The sequence below is a fragment of the Siniperca chuatsi genome, linkage group LG4, assembly GCF_020085105.1.
Source record: "Siniperca chuatsi isolate FFG_IHB_CAS linkage group LG4, ASM2008510v1, whole genome shotgun sequence".
In the NCBI taxonomy this organism is placed as follows: Eukaryota; Metazoa; Chordata; class Actinopteri; order Centrarchiformes; family Sinipercidae; genus Siniperca; species Siniperca chuatsi.
The window spans coordinates 25,767,556-25,779,411 of record NC_058045.1 but is presented as its reverse complement, the minus strand read 5'-3'; the positions used below and the strand labels follow the sequence as shown (position 1 = coordinate 25,779,411).

Sequence of the window (11,856 nt, the reverse complement as noted above, 5' to 3'; positions counted from 1 at the left end):
CAGTGTTGTCTCCGGTTTTAAAAAATGCTTTGCAAGACCTGATGTTTGTAAGTATGTGTTAAAAATATTCATAAAATATTTAGTTAAAATCCTTCACAGAATCTCACTTACTGGTGGATTATTTCATTTGTTTGTCTTTTTTAACTTAATATTAGTACATATAATTAGTGGGTGGGAAAGAACTGTTGATTTGCTTATTTGTTTTTGTATTAGCTGTTATCAGGGGAAACAGTGGGAACTAAAGACATTAGTGGCCTGGATAATGGAGATCAGCAGGGCAGGAAAGCTCAGGCAGGTGGCCTGGGGTCTAGACAGAGGAGCAGGATACCTCAGACCAAAGAATCAGAATCAGAATCAGCTTTATTGCCAAGTGGGTTACACAAGAAAGAAATTTGCTTTGGTATTTTGGTGCAAACAATAAACATAGTACAAATATAAAGAAAGATAAAGCAAGTACTGCAGGTCAAGAATCATAAATATAAAATTGAAAATAAGATATTAAAGAATATTTAATAATATTATAAGAAAATAATAAAGAATATGTATAATATGACTGTTATTTAAATGACATTTTGTGCAGTGTGCAAAATATTTAAATGGGAATGTGCAAAAGTTTACAGTATGAGTATACTGTACTATAAGGGGTGGGGGGTTAGGGGGGTATGAAAGTCAGTGTCAGTGGGGGTCCCAGGCCAGCTGCGGGGGGGAGTGTCTGAAACAGTTTGTGTCCAGGGTGGGAGGGACCTTCTCAGCGGAGTGAATGATAGCGGGGAACCGGTGATAATGGTCTGGGAGTCAGAGACATGTTTTCAGGAAGGCCTGGGGACTGGACAGTGGTGGAGCAGGAGAAGCAGGAGTCCTCAGATGGGGGGCTAGGGTAGGAGAGGTCAGCCACAGGACTTGAGAGCAAGAAGTGGCTGCTTGGGCAAGTTGCCAGGGTGTAGAGATATAGGCCTAAACTCTGAGGTGAACAATGACCAGAAGGCAGGGCAGATGGGCAGATGTGTCAAGCAGGTGTCTTCAGTGGAGGCTGGACAGGAGGACTGCTGGATACCAGAGCAAATGCTAGCAACTGGCATGCCAGAAACTTTGGTGAAAAGCCTCAGTGACTGGATAAAACTGGAGCTCATCCCTGTTTACTGTGGGTTAGGGGTGTCACGATATACCGGTATTGACGATAACCTTGAAAACGAAATATTGATATCATGTTAATAATACACATATGATAATATCGTATAAATAATCCAGCACTTCTTAAATCATTTCCTTTTCTTTCTGTTCTCGCGTTGTCATAGTAGGTGGCGGTAAAGAAAGAAAAAACGAAGATGAATTTGACTGATTGCATTATTATTTTATTTTTGTTCAAATTTTCTATAGATATCACGATAATATTGTTATCGTGAATTCTTTTGGCCACGATAATCGTGTATTGGAAATTTGATATCATGACACAACTACCTTGTCAGGAATCTCTAATTTTCACAATGCTAATTCTTCCACGTTGACACCAGATGTGACTGCTGGGAGATTTAGATACATAACCTCTGTTTTATGAGTACAGTCTCGACCCTTTTGTCTTGTGTGTGCTATTAAAATGCGATTTCTACATGGAAGTTAAAATAGGTAATGTCCCCTGTGCTGTGCTTTGTTGCACCACTCAACTGAAGTATTGTGCACATAACGATAATTGTTAAAATTGTCCTGTGTTATCAGTTTTGTCCTTGTCAAACTTACCTTCTTAAAGTGACTATAGTGTGTAACGCTCAGTGTTAATATGATATATATATAATATATAATCTGCATATGCAGTCTCCATGGGCCCCCTTCTCTTTCTTATGCATGTACAAATAACTGTCTTTTCTTTTTAATATTTTTTTGGTCATTATATGCCCTTATTATAGCAGGCAGAATAGAGATAACAGGAAACCAGAAGAGAGAGAATGCTGCTTAATTCATCAGCAAGCTAAGCTAAAATAAGCTTAGGTACCAAGGTTCAATCTACATAGCAGTATTAAATATTCTAAAACAGGTGTTAGCTAGTTGTGTTCATTCATCTGTCTTTTGAAAGGATTTTGTTAACCTACAAATATTACTGAACCCTCTGTCTGGTACAGTGGATTATGATAATACAGTCTGCAAGGGGCTAATCACTTAAAGATTTAAGTGTATACTTGTGGTACCATTAAAAGAGCTTGGTATGCACAATAAATGCTGTAGTTATCAAATAACACATTGCATGTATAACACAAACCACAAAATTAAACATTCAATTTAAATCCTGCAGTCTGTTTGGGTCTGGAATGACCCAGTGGATATTTTGGGTGCTCATTGCAGAGTGATCACTTTCTGTTCCTAAATCCTGTAACCACATCTTCAGCACAGATACTGTATGTGCATTTCTGCAAACCCACATACCAAAGGCAGGTATTAGTCACTGCTTCTTTTTCACATTTGGATTTCCTTCCCATCATCAACTCGCATCACTGTGGCCTAAAGGACCAACAACCTCCAGCCTCCATAGACTGTCTACTGTATCTGAAAGAGCAGTGGAAAAAACATGTATTTATCTCAGGTCGAGATATGAACTGGTGTCTGAGGGCAACATTTGTTTTTGATGACGCACTGCTAAATAGGGAGATATAAACTTATAACTTGTCACCAGCACAAACAAAAATCTATTTGCATTTACAATAAACAGTAATATAGGTTGTGGGTTAGCTTAGCTAGGTTGGGGATTAGCAAACTGTCGCTACAGTTGCTGCTGGGAAGCTAACAGCCAGAGAGGACGAGACCGATTCCCAGAGCCAGCACACCAGCTCCAGACAGCGATGCTCACAACTCTCCTGCTGCTATAGCTAACATCACAACAACAGCATATCTTGGCAAACTAGAAAGTAAGATGAATGTCCGTGGACAAGTCATTTAACGTTACCTGACACACAAATCATGGCTGGAATAGTGTTGTGTGGCTCGGTCTGAGCCACTTTGTTTGTTTCCCATTTACAGAGCCAGGGCAGTGTACAAACACCAGATTTTTTTTCCAGCACACACACTAAATGGACAGCTAGCGGACTGTGAGGAGATATTTACTGAATTTGACAAAAGGTGGGGTATGCGATTCTAATCCAATACACATCTTCAAATTCAGATTCAGTTATTCCAGTTAAATCAAGCTCCATGTATTTTTCATCTCAAATTGTAAATAAATTCCACCGTAACCATATTCAGTAATCTGTCTCTGTGACTGCTTGGGATTTGGGGAAGATGGGACCTCTCTAAACCTAACCCACCCCTAGATGGGGCATAACACGTTATTTCCAAAAGTGAAAGTTTTAGTTCAAAATATATTTAAACTTTACTTAAGTAACATCTGTCAGTATTTATGGAGTGTTTCCCTTCATGTGAAAAAATTCCATGTAACAGTTCCCTCCCTCCAAGTAGGAAGTAATGGTATTCTGGTGAAAACATGACACATCACGTGCACACATACTGCAAACACTCGCACATTCACTTACTCACATGGTGGGTTAGTGGGAGTCTTCAAACGTTAGAAGCTGCTGCTACACTCAGACACACTTTCATATTCAAACTGGGTTCAGGGACTGTTTCATTTAGCTCTGCTCTCCACCATGAAGCTGTATGTGATTGTTCCGCTGTGTGCTCTGTTCACCCTCACCCAACAGGTAAGGAAACATTGACAAAACAATGATTATTGTTCATTTTTTAAATTACTTTCATCTCCTTAAATTGTATTACAAATGATCATACACTGCCCATTTCAAATGTAGACATACTACTTTACTTATAGTATTTAGTATTTATTTTTTACATGCCATTTTTGATATTCTTGATTTTAGGCACCTTCAAGTGATAAGTGTACGTGTGAGTTGACTAATTCAGCGAAGGCATTCCCTCATGACAAACTCAGCACAGTGGAGGACAATGCATCAAAATGCAACAGCAACATCACCCCACAGAAGGTAACTACTCGTGTTATTTTGTAAACCAGACTGTAAAGAACACAACCTCCCCCAGCAGCTGTAAAATAATAATAACAATAATAATAATAATAATAATAATAATAATAATAATAATAATAATAATAATATTTAAATACAAAAAAATCAGACTGCTGTATGTATGCATTCATGCTGAAGGAGTCCTGAGTGATGTGTGAACACGGTGTCTACCTGCTCTCTCGGCAGACTCTGGAGCTGGAGAGTCTGCTGCTGGGTTTGGAGCGACGTCTGCCCCAGCTGCAGGAAGATGTGTCGATGCTGGAGAGGGAGGATGACGGAGAGCTCTATGCAGTTCTCAGCCTGTATGTGATAGAGAATGAACTGCTGGAGATCAAGCAGCTCATCGACAGGCTCAACAGCAGCACCCTGGGACACCAGCGTCTAACTTCTGAAGCCACTAAACAGGTAGATTCATACAGTGTGACAACCATCAGCTGTTCAACACTGACATAATTCAAGAAAGCAGCATCTGTGTGCAAGTCTACTCAAAATATAGATTGATGTTTGTTCAGAAAAAATGATACATGAAAATATCTAGTATAATATTTAAAGGAGCACTAAGACTTTTACTGCACTGTCCCATAGAATGACCATGATGTGCAAATCTGCAGAAGTCAGTGACCATGCAATCTACTGAGATTTCTGGCTTTCAAAGTAATTTACGTCCTGTACACTATTATTGGAACTTATCCCCTGTTACATTTTCATAGTCAGAAACTAATGAAAGAAGCTTTCTGTTGATAGTGATGCAATGCTCTTGTTCCTTTAAAAGAGTACTCCACTGATTTAGCATTGCACCATTATAACATTGTCCGACTCATGATGGAAAGTTGCATGAAATCAGTGCAGCAGAACCAGACAGTCTTTTTTATTCCAATGATTCTTCTTCCCTGTCAAAACCTGGTGCCTACATTACCCACAATTAATCTCTAACTGCCAAAATTTCAGTCGGAAAATGAAGGTGTGTTGTGCTAGTAGTGGCTAGTGAAGCTTCGAGCCGCTCGCCTCAAGCAGAGATGAGGAGCACCATAGTAACTAACTTTATTTATAGCACCTTTCAAAAGCAGAGACGTCACACAGTCCTTCACAAATAAAATAAGAGGTCTACAGAGGACTGGCAAGATCACTCGTCAGACACCCCCAGATTTTTTAATTTTCAAACTTGTAGTCTTAAGGCCCAACTGACCCTGACTTAAGTGACATCACTTGAGGCATTATCGATATTTTTATATTGACAGTGGATTTAATGACTAAGTAATGTGAAACGGTGACGCTTGTAGTAAGAAAGAATTATCACCCGACTCTGTAGTTCCCCTCAGCTCTATGGAGATTTTTAGCATCTTTCAGCTCATTGTTTTGGTTTTACAGCCCTCAACTTTAATGTTTTGGTTCACTCTCACCACTCTAATCAACACTGTTTTCAGTAGCTTCAGGCAGCTGTTTTTGGCAAAACAGCTCTGATGAAATCAACATGACTTACCTATAGTGCCAAATGACAGACAGAAAAAATTTGCATCTAGCTTTTTCCCATGTTGAAAACCAATCTAAAAGGAGATTCAATACTGGACTTACAGTCATCAGGTGGCCAGATACACAACCCCAAATAAATGATAATGATGTTCCATGTCTGCTGGATGTATAAATAGGCAACTGTTTGCTAACATATCAAGGACATATCGCCGTATCAACTTGATAAGGTGATAATATGTCAATACTGTTTGCAGCTTTCCAATGGGAGCTGTATTATCAAGATGCAGTGTATTGAGTGTTTTGATATTGGTGGTGAGGTTTTAAAATTGATTCCGAAAAGTTACATTTTTGTCCACAGAGTATTTTCCCAAAAGTCTTGATGATCCCCAAGACTTTTGGGAAAATACTCTGTGGACTGATGAGACAAAAGTTGAATTTTTTGGAAGGTGTGTGTCCCATTACATCTGGCGTAAAAGTAACACCGCATTTCAGAAAAAGAACATCATACCAACAGTAAAATATGGTGGTGGTGGTGTGATGGGGCTGTTTTGCTGCTTCAGGACCTGGAAGACTTGCTGTGATAAATGGAACCATGAATTCTGCTGTCTACCAAAAACTCCTGAAGGAGAATATCTGGTCATCTGTTCGTGACCTCAAGCTGAAGCAAACTTGGGTTCTGCAGCAGGACAATGATCCAAAACACACCAGCAAGTCCACCTCTGAATGGCTGAAGAAGAACAAAATGAAGACTTTGGAGTGGCCTAGTCAAAGTCCTGACCTGAATCCTATTTAGATGCTGTGGCATGACCTTAAAAAGGCAGTTCATGCTCGAAAACCCTCCAATATGACTGAATTACAACAATTCTGCAAAGATGAGTGGGCCAAAATTCCTCCACAGCGCTGTAAAAGACTCATTGAAAGTTATCACAAACGGTTGATTGCAGTTGTTGCTGCTAAGGGTGGCCCAACCAGTTATTAGGTTTAGGGGGCAATCACTATTTCACACAGGGCCATGCAGGTTTGGATTTTGTTTTCCCTTAATAATAACAACCTTCATTTAAAAACTGCATTTTCTGTTTACTTGTCTTATCTTTGACTAATATTTAAATTTGTTTGATGATCTGAAACATTTAAGTGTGACAAACATGCAAAAAAATAAGAAATCAGGAATGGGGCAAACACTTTTTCACACCACTGTATATATATATATATATATATATATATATATCCCCAAACTAAAACGTCAGCTTTAGTTCACATACAGTATGTTTTGACTAAATACTGAGCCGTCTGTTCCTGCTGCTGTCTCTCAGCTGGAGGACCTTAGTGCAGAGATGCAGGAGCTGGAGACGTATGACACCATGAAGGTGGTGAAGGGACAACAAGACAACCACCGTCTGCAGAGTGACCTAGACCAGTGCAGGAAGAAACTTCACCCCACCATCCAATCCACTCAACCTCCACAGGGTATGTCCCAAAACCACACCAGATTTTTTATGTTTTACTTCTCTTTCACTTCCACCGAAAACCACCATATAGATAAAAAATGATTCTGGTTATATAGCATTTGCTTTTTTTTCAGTATAGTTCACTTAAATTTTTTTATAAATTTTGCATCATCAACCAACAGAAACTGATTGGGCTTCCAGATGTGACCAGACCTCAACCTCCAGCAAAATTACACCCAACATCAGAGGCCATTCTGGTTCTGCACCAGAAAGTGGCACTTCAAATGTGGTCACTCACAGCTATGAAGGGCCTTCCTCACTAAGAGCTAATGGGGTATACAGATAGTGAACTGTGGGAAGCTCTCAGCACCAATCACCACAATTAGGAAGTAATTATCAACCAGATGTACTTATGTAGTTTCCCTACATTTTACGATTTCTTTCTCTCTGCTTCTGTTGATATTTTCTCCCAAGGTAACTGTCCCCACGGTCAACTTCAGAACATTACTGGGCCGAGGGTGTACACAGCAGGAGAGTACCCTGGCTCCTACAAGTATGGAGCCTGGGGTCGGGATCCCAAACCAGAGGCGGGGAAGGAGAACTGGTATTGGCTCGTAATGATGACCTCTGGCAACAAATACTCCAACTACGTCCGTCTCTACTCCAGCCTGAGTGCTCTCATTGTTGGGGTGAGCATCCCAGGTAAGAACTCTTGTTTTCTAGTTTTTTTACCTGTTAATGTTAAAGGCAGAATAAGTAGGATTTGTCGTTGATTTTTTTAAGGAATATCTTACTTATTCTGCCTTTAAAAAAGGTACTACCTATCAGTTCAGTAAGCACACACATGCAATACATACTTCTAATTAACAAGAATTGAAGCCTTACTGGTAATTACCGTGTTCATGTTGAAATGAAAGGGTTGGTGGGGGGCAGATTTTATATGCTTTTGATCAAATGTGGACAAATCTTGGGGGAGTAGACGTTTTTATAAATTCAGCTAATTGGCCCAGGACGTTTCCTACAATTACAGAAATCACAACTGCAATGTGACTTGTGTTACTGATTTTTGACAAGGGAAAGGATGTTAACTGTTGGCTGCTCTAAATTTTAGTAAATACGGTGAACCTGGACATTAAATGGTCTTTAACCCAGAAATATATATGTAAAGTATTTTACAGAACAAACTAGACAAAACACAAAACACACATCAGCTAGTAGGATGCTTACCAATAATAACAATAATTAACAACATTAGGAGAATTATTCAGCAACAGCTAGTGTATGTTCTTGGTGACGAAGAATGACATGTCACCCAATGCAATAGGGTGGTGTTTTCAATGTTTCTTTTGGACAAGAATGGAGCTCAACACTTAGTAGAATCAATTAATTGTTGGTTTGGGTTTTTACATGGGATTTGCTGACAATAGGGAAAAATATTGGACTCTGAAGTGACTATCCAAACCTTACTCAGCCAATTTAGCAATGAAATGATATCCAAAACTTATTTCCTTATGGGTGATGTTCCTGTTTATTGCATAGATGAAACAAGGTAGACGTACATTTCACTTGTCTTGACTTGTCTTGTTGTTTATGGTTTACGGCTTAACGGTAAGAACCGTGTGCTCCCCACCACCACCTGCCAACTCGAACTGATCTTGTCTGCTCTAATTAATACACCTGGTGGTCAGCTATAATCATTACACACAAAGAAAAACAATACTTCCCCTAGTGGTCAAATCAGACAGTATATATAAATGGCTCCTACACCCTCTTTCTGCTTCTTCTTCTTCTTCTTCCAGGTAATGTCCAGATCGACTCCTCTAACCCAACCACCAACACTATCCAGGGTCCAAATGTTGTGCTGTATGGAGAGGCCTTGTACTACAACTGTTACAACCAAGATGCTGTTTGTCGATTCAACCTCACCAGCAAAACTGTTAACACCTTACAACTACCCAAAGGCACCAGGTTCGCTCCTCAAATTAGTCTTTAAGCTCATTATTTGAATGGGTGTTGCCGATGCCAGAATGAATGCCTTGTTTCTACAAAAAATAACAAAAGTCATGAAATCTTTCACATTTGTATATAAATGTTGAATTCTGTAGTTTTGTAAGAACAACCAAAAAACAAAATATAGAAAATGGAATGTATGAATCAACATGTGTAAAAGATTATGACACATCACAGCATAGCATAATGAGTCCAAGAAAACTAAGATACTAATACATTGTTTTTGACATTTTCATTTCTAAAAAAGGAAACATCACTTCTGTCCTGTTTCTTTCAGGTTTAACTCAAAAGGTAATTTCTGCCACCTTGATGAATGCTACCCGTTCACCGATCTCGACCTGGCAACAGATGAGTCAGGCGTCTGGGTGATCTATACCACCACCCAGGACTTTGGCAACCTGGTGCTGTCCAAGGTGGAGGAGGGTGAACCGCTGACACTCAGCCAAACCTGGCACACCTCGGTCTACAAGCAGGGGGTGACCAACACCTTCATGGCCTGCGGTGTGCTTTACGCAACACGGTACATCAACAAAGATGTGGAGGAGATCTTCTATTCGTTTGACACCACGACTGGGGTAGAAAGGTTCAACATTGGCATTTTGATTAACAAGATGTCGCCCAACATTTATGCCCTGAACTACAGCCCTGTGGACCAGATGCTGCATGCCTACTGTGATTCCTACATGGTCTCCTATAAGGTTTTGTTTTCGTAATTGGATAATGCTGACAACATTTTCCATAAAAACCTGTGTTTAAATCAGGGCTCTAGCAATAGTGACCAGCACGAGCAAATAAAGGTCAGTCTGGTCAAAAGCAGTGAGGGGGTGTGAAAATACCTGTACCATACATGGTTAATCTACATGGTAATTTCAGCATAAAGTACATTTGCATTCTACTAATTCCATAAGTACAAGTCATGTCATACTCAGTACTCTGCTGCTCTCAGTTTCTCTTCTTTCTCTTTTACTGTTTTCATTCACTAAATTCAATCGCTTCTACTTTGCTGTTCTTTCAATCTGTGTTAAGCTACTGTAACCAGGTTTAAAAATAATACCATACAGTAATAAAAATGATGTTAAGATAAAGGTATATACAGTATGTGACTGTTAAAAACAAACACGAGGTATTGTTATAAATAATGTTAAAAGATACACCATAAATGTGTTTAAAAAAGCTATTTCATAAAATATTAAAAGGGTACAGTGCAATAAACAAGATACAGATACAGATGTATAGTTATAAATATTCTGTTTTATTTTGAAGAGTTCATGGTAGTGAGAGGAAGTGGTATTTGATAACAAACGTAATACTGGTCATTTATTGGTTGAGGTGGGTTGGATCACGGGGATGTGCAGGTGGAGGGAGGACGAGCATGAGTTAACTTGGGTCGCTTGACTGATGCCATAGTGTGTTAACAAGTATGTAGTTGGTGTCTTAGATTATCTATTCGACAGTCTTCCTCCAGATACCGATCCTACATATTTTGTGTGAGCAGCTGGATATATTTTTACTCCAAGTATGTCGTACAGTTGTTCACCTGTGTATGTCAGCTTCTTAGTCAACTGAGTGTATTTTTTAAGCATTCATTTGCAAAATGAATGGACTCCTAGCCACTGTATAGCTAACCCAACTTAAGCTGCTGGCTTAGTTCATCGTTTTCGACATGGAAACCCTGAAGATTTATGAGAGAGTGCTAGCTACCAAGTCAACACTCAGAGTACCTTGGACTACACAGGACAGACAGCGTCATCTCTGAACACCTGCTTGCCATCCTGTTCTTCACCGGAGACCGAGAAACAGGTATTGGTATTGAGAGACAGTATAAGATTGGACTCTTACCTAAGGTAATACTTTTATTTTATTGCTCTTTTGAAGCAGACCAACAGTTTTGGGTATTTCTGTTCCCAAGCGTCACATCAGGCCTGCAACAGAAGTTTAGGGCCAGCTGTGTGTGTGTGTGTGTATGCGCTAAGTGAGCGGGCTACACTACAATCAATGCATCAGCAGGTAAACACAGGACACAGGTAAATTCAGATACGATGGTAGGTTTATTTACAGCAGGCGATCAACACAGATGAAGTAGAATGCAGGTAAGGGAACGGGATAATGGAATGTCTTTGTTAAAGTCTTATCTGAATAAGAAAGTCCTTTTCTTTTCCCGAGTATGGCGTGGAGCTGTAGAGCCAGGAGACGAGTGCGAACACAGGCTGAGGGGAATCCAGAGGACAGGTAGATCATCAGCAGGTAAGTGAGTCAGGTATACCAACTTGGTAGGGTTGAGACCAGACAATGAGTGAACGGGAGGAGTGCTGCTTTATAGCGCAGGTGAGTGATTGCTGACAGGTGAGTGTAATCAGTAGTCTGGTGATTGGTATCTAATGGTGGGCGGAGACGTGGTGTTTGTGTAGGCTCCCTGACACAATGAAACTCAACACTTCCTGGTGGTGTTTTACTTTAATAGCCTACCAGGAAAGGGGCAGATTATTTCCTCTGAGCTGTTGGAAATAATATTGATTAAACATTTGTGTCTGCAGTGTAGAGTTTCATTCACATTAGCTTAACTAGGACTAGGACAAGTTGGCTATGTTATTGTGTAAAAAAATATATAACACTTAGTTAGCTTTAGGGGTTTCATTTTTCATACTAAGGTCTACTTAATTATGGAAAATGATCTTGTATACTTATAATAAACTTCTTAATACTCTGGGGACACAGTTTATAGGATACTGGCTATGGTAAAGGCCATGGTAAAGTTAAGTTATACCTAAACAAAGGATCTGTTGCAGTGTTGGAAATGACTAACATCAAACTGAATTTTTTATAAACCACATGGATTACGTAAATAATGGATAACATGGCTGAATGTATATAAAAGACCTATAGGCAAACTATACCTCTGAATGCTATCA

The 11,856-nt window shown here is 39.6% G+C and overlaps 1 protein-coding gene across 1 annotated transcript; it reads left to right on the top strand.

Moving 5' to 3' along the window:
* Positions 1-3,522: 3,522 nt before the first annotated feature.
* LOC122875340 (olfactomedin-4-like) lies at positions 3,523-10,152 on the top strand. The gene is made up of 7 exons (XM_044194329.1): positions 3,523-3,683; positions 3,858-3,980; positions 4,206-4,424; positions 6,803-6,956; positions 7,412-7,639; positions 8,737-8,905; positions 9,225-10,152. The coding sequence occupies exons 1-7, from the start codon at positions 3,630-3,632 to the stop codon at positions 9,658-9,660; spliced, it is 1,383 nt and encodes a 460-aa protein (XP_044050264.1). The 5' UTR covers positions 3,523-3,629; the 3' UTR covers positions 9,661-10,152.
* The last annotated feature ends 1,704 nt before the right edge of the window (positions 10,153-11,856 follow it).

Coding starts and splice junctions, on each gene's coding strand:
- LOC122875340 (XM_044194329.1), top strand. CDS start 3,630: ATGAAGCTGTATGTGATTGTTCCGCTGTGTGCTCTGTTCACCCTCACC. Junction 7,640..8,736: donor TGTTGGGGTGAGCATCCCAG/GTAAGAACTCTT, acceptor TTCTTCTTCCAG/GTAATGTCCAGATCGACTCC. Junction 8,906..9,224: donor CAACTACCCAAAGGCACCAG/GTTCGCTCCTCA, acceptor TGTTTCTTTCAG/GTTTAACTCAAAAGGTAATT.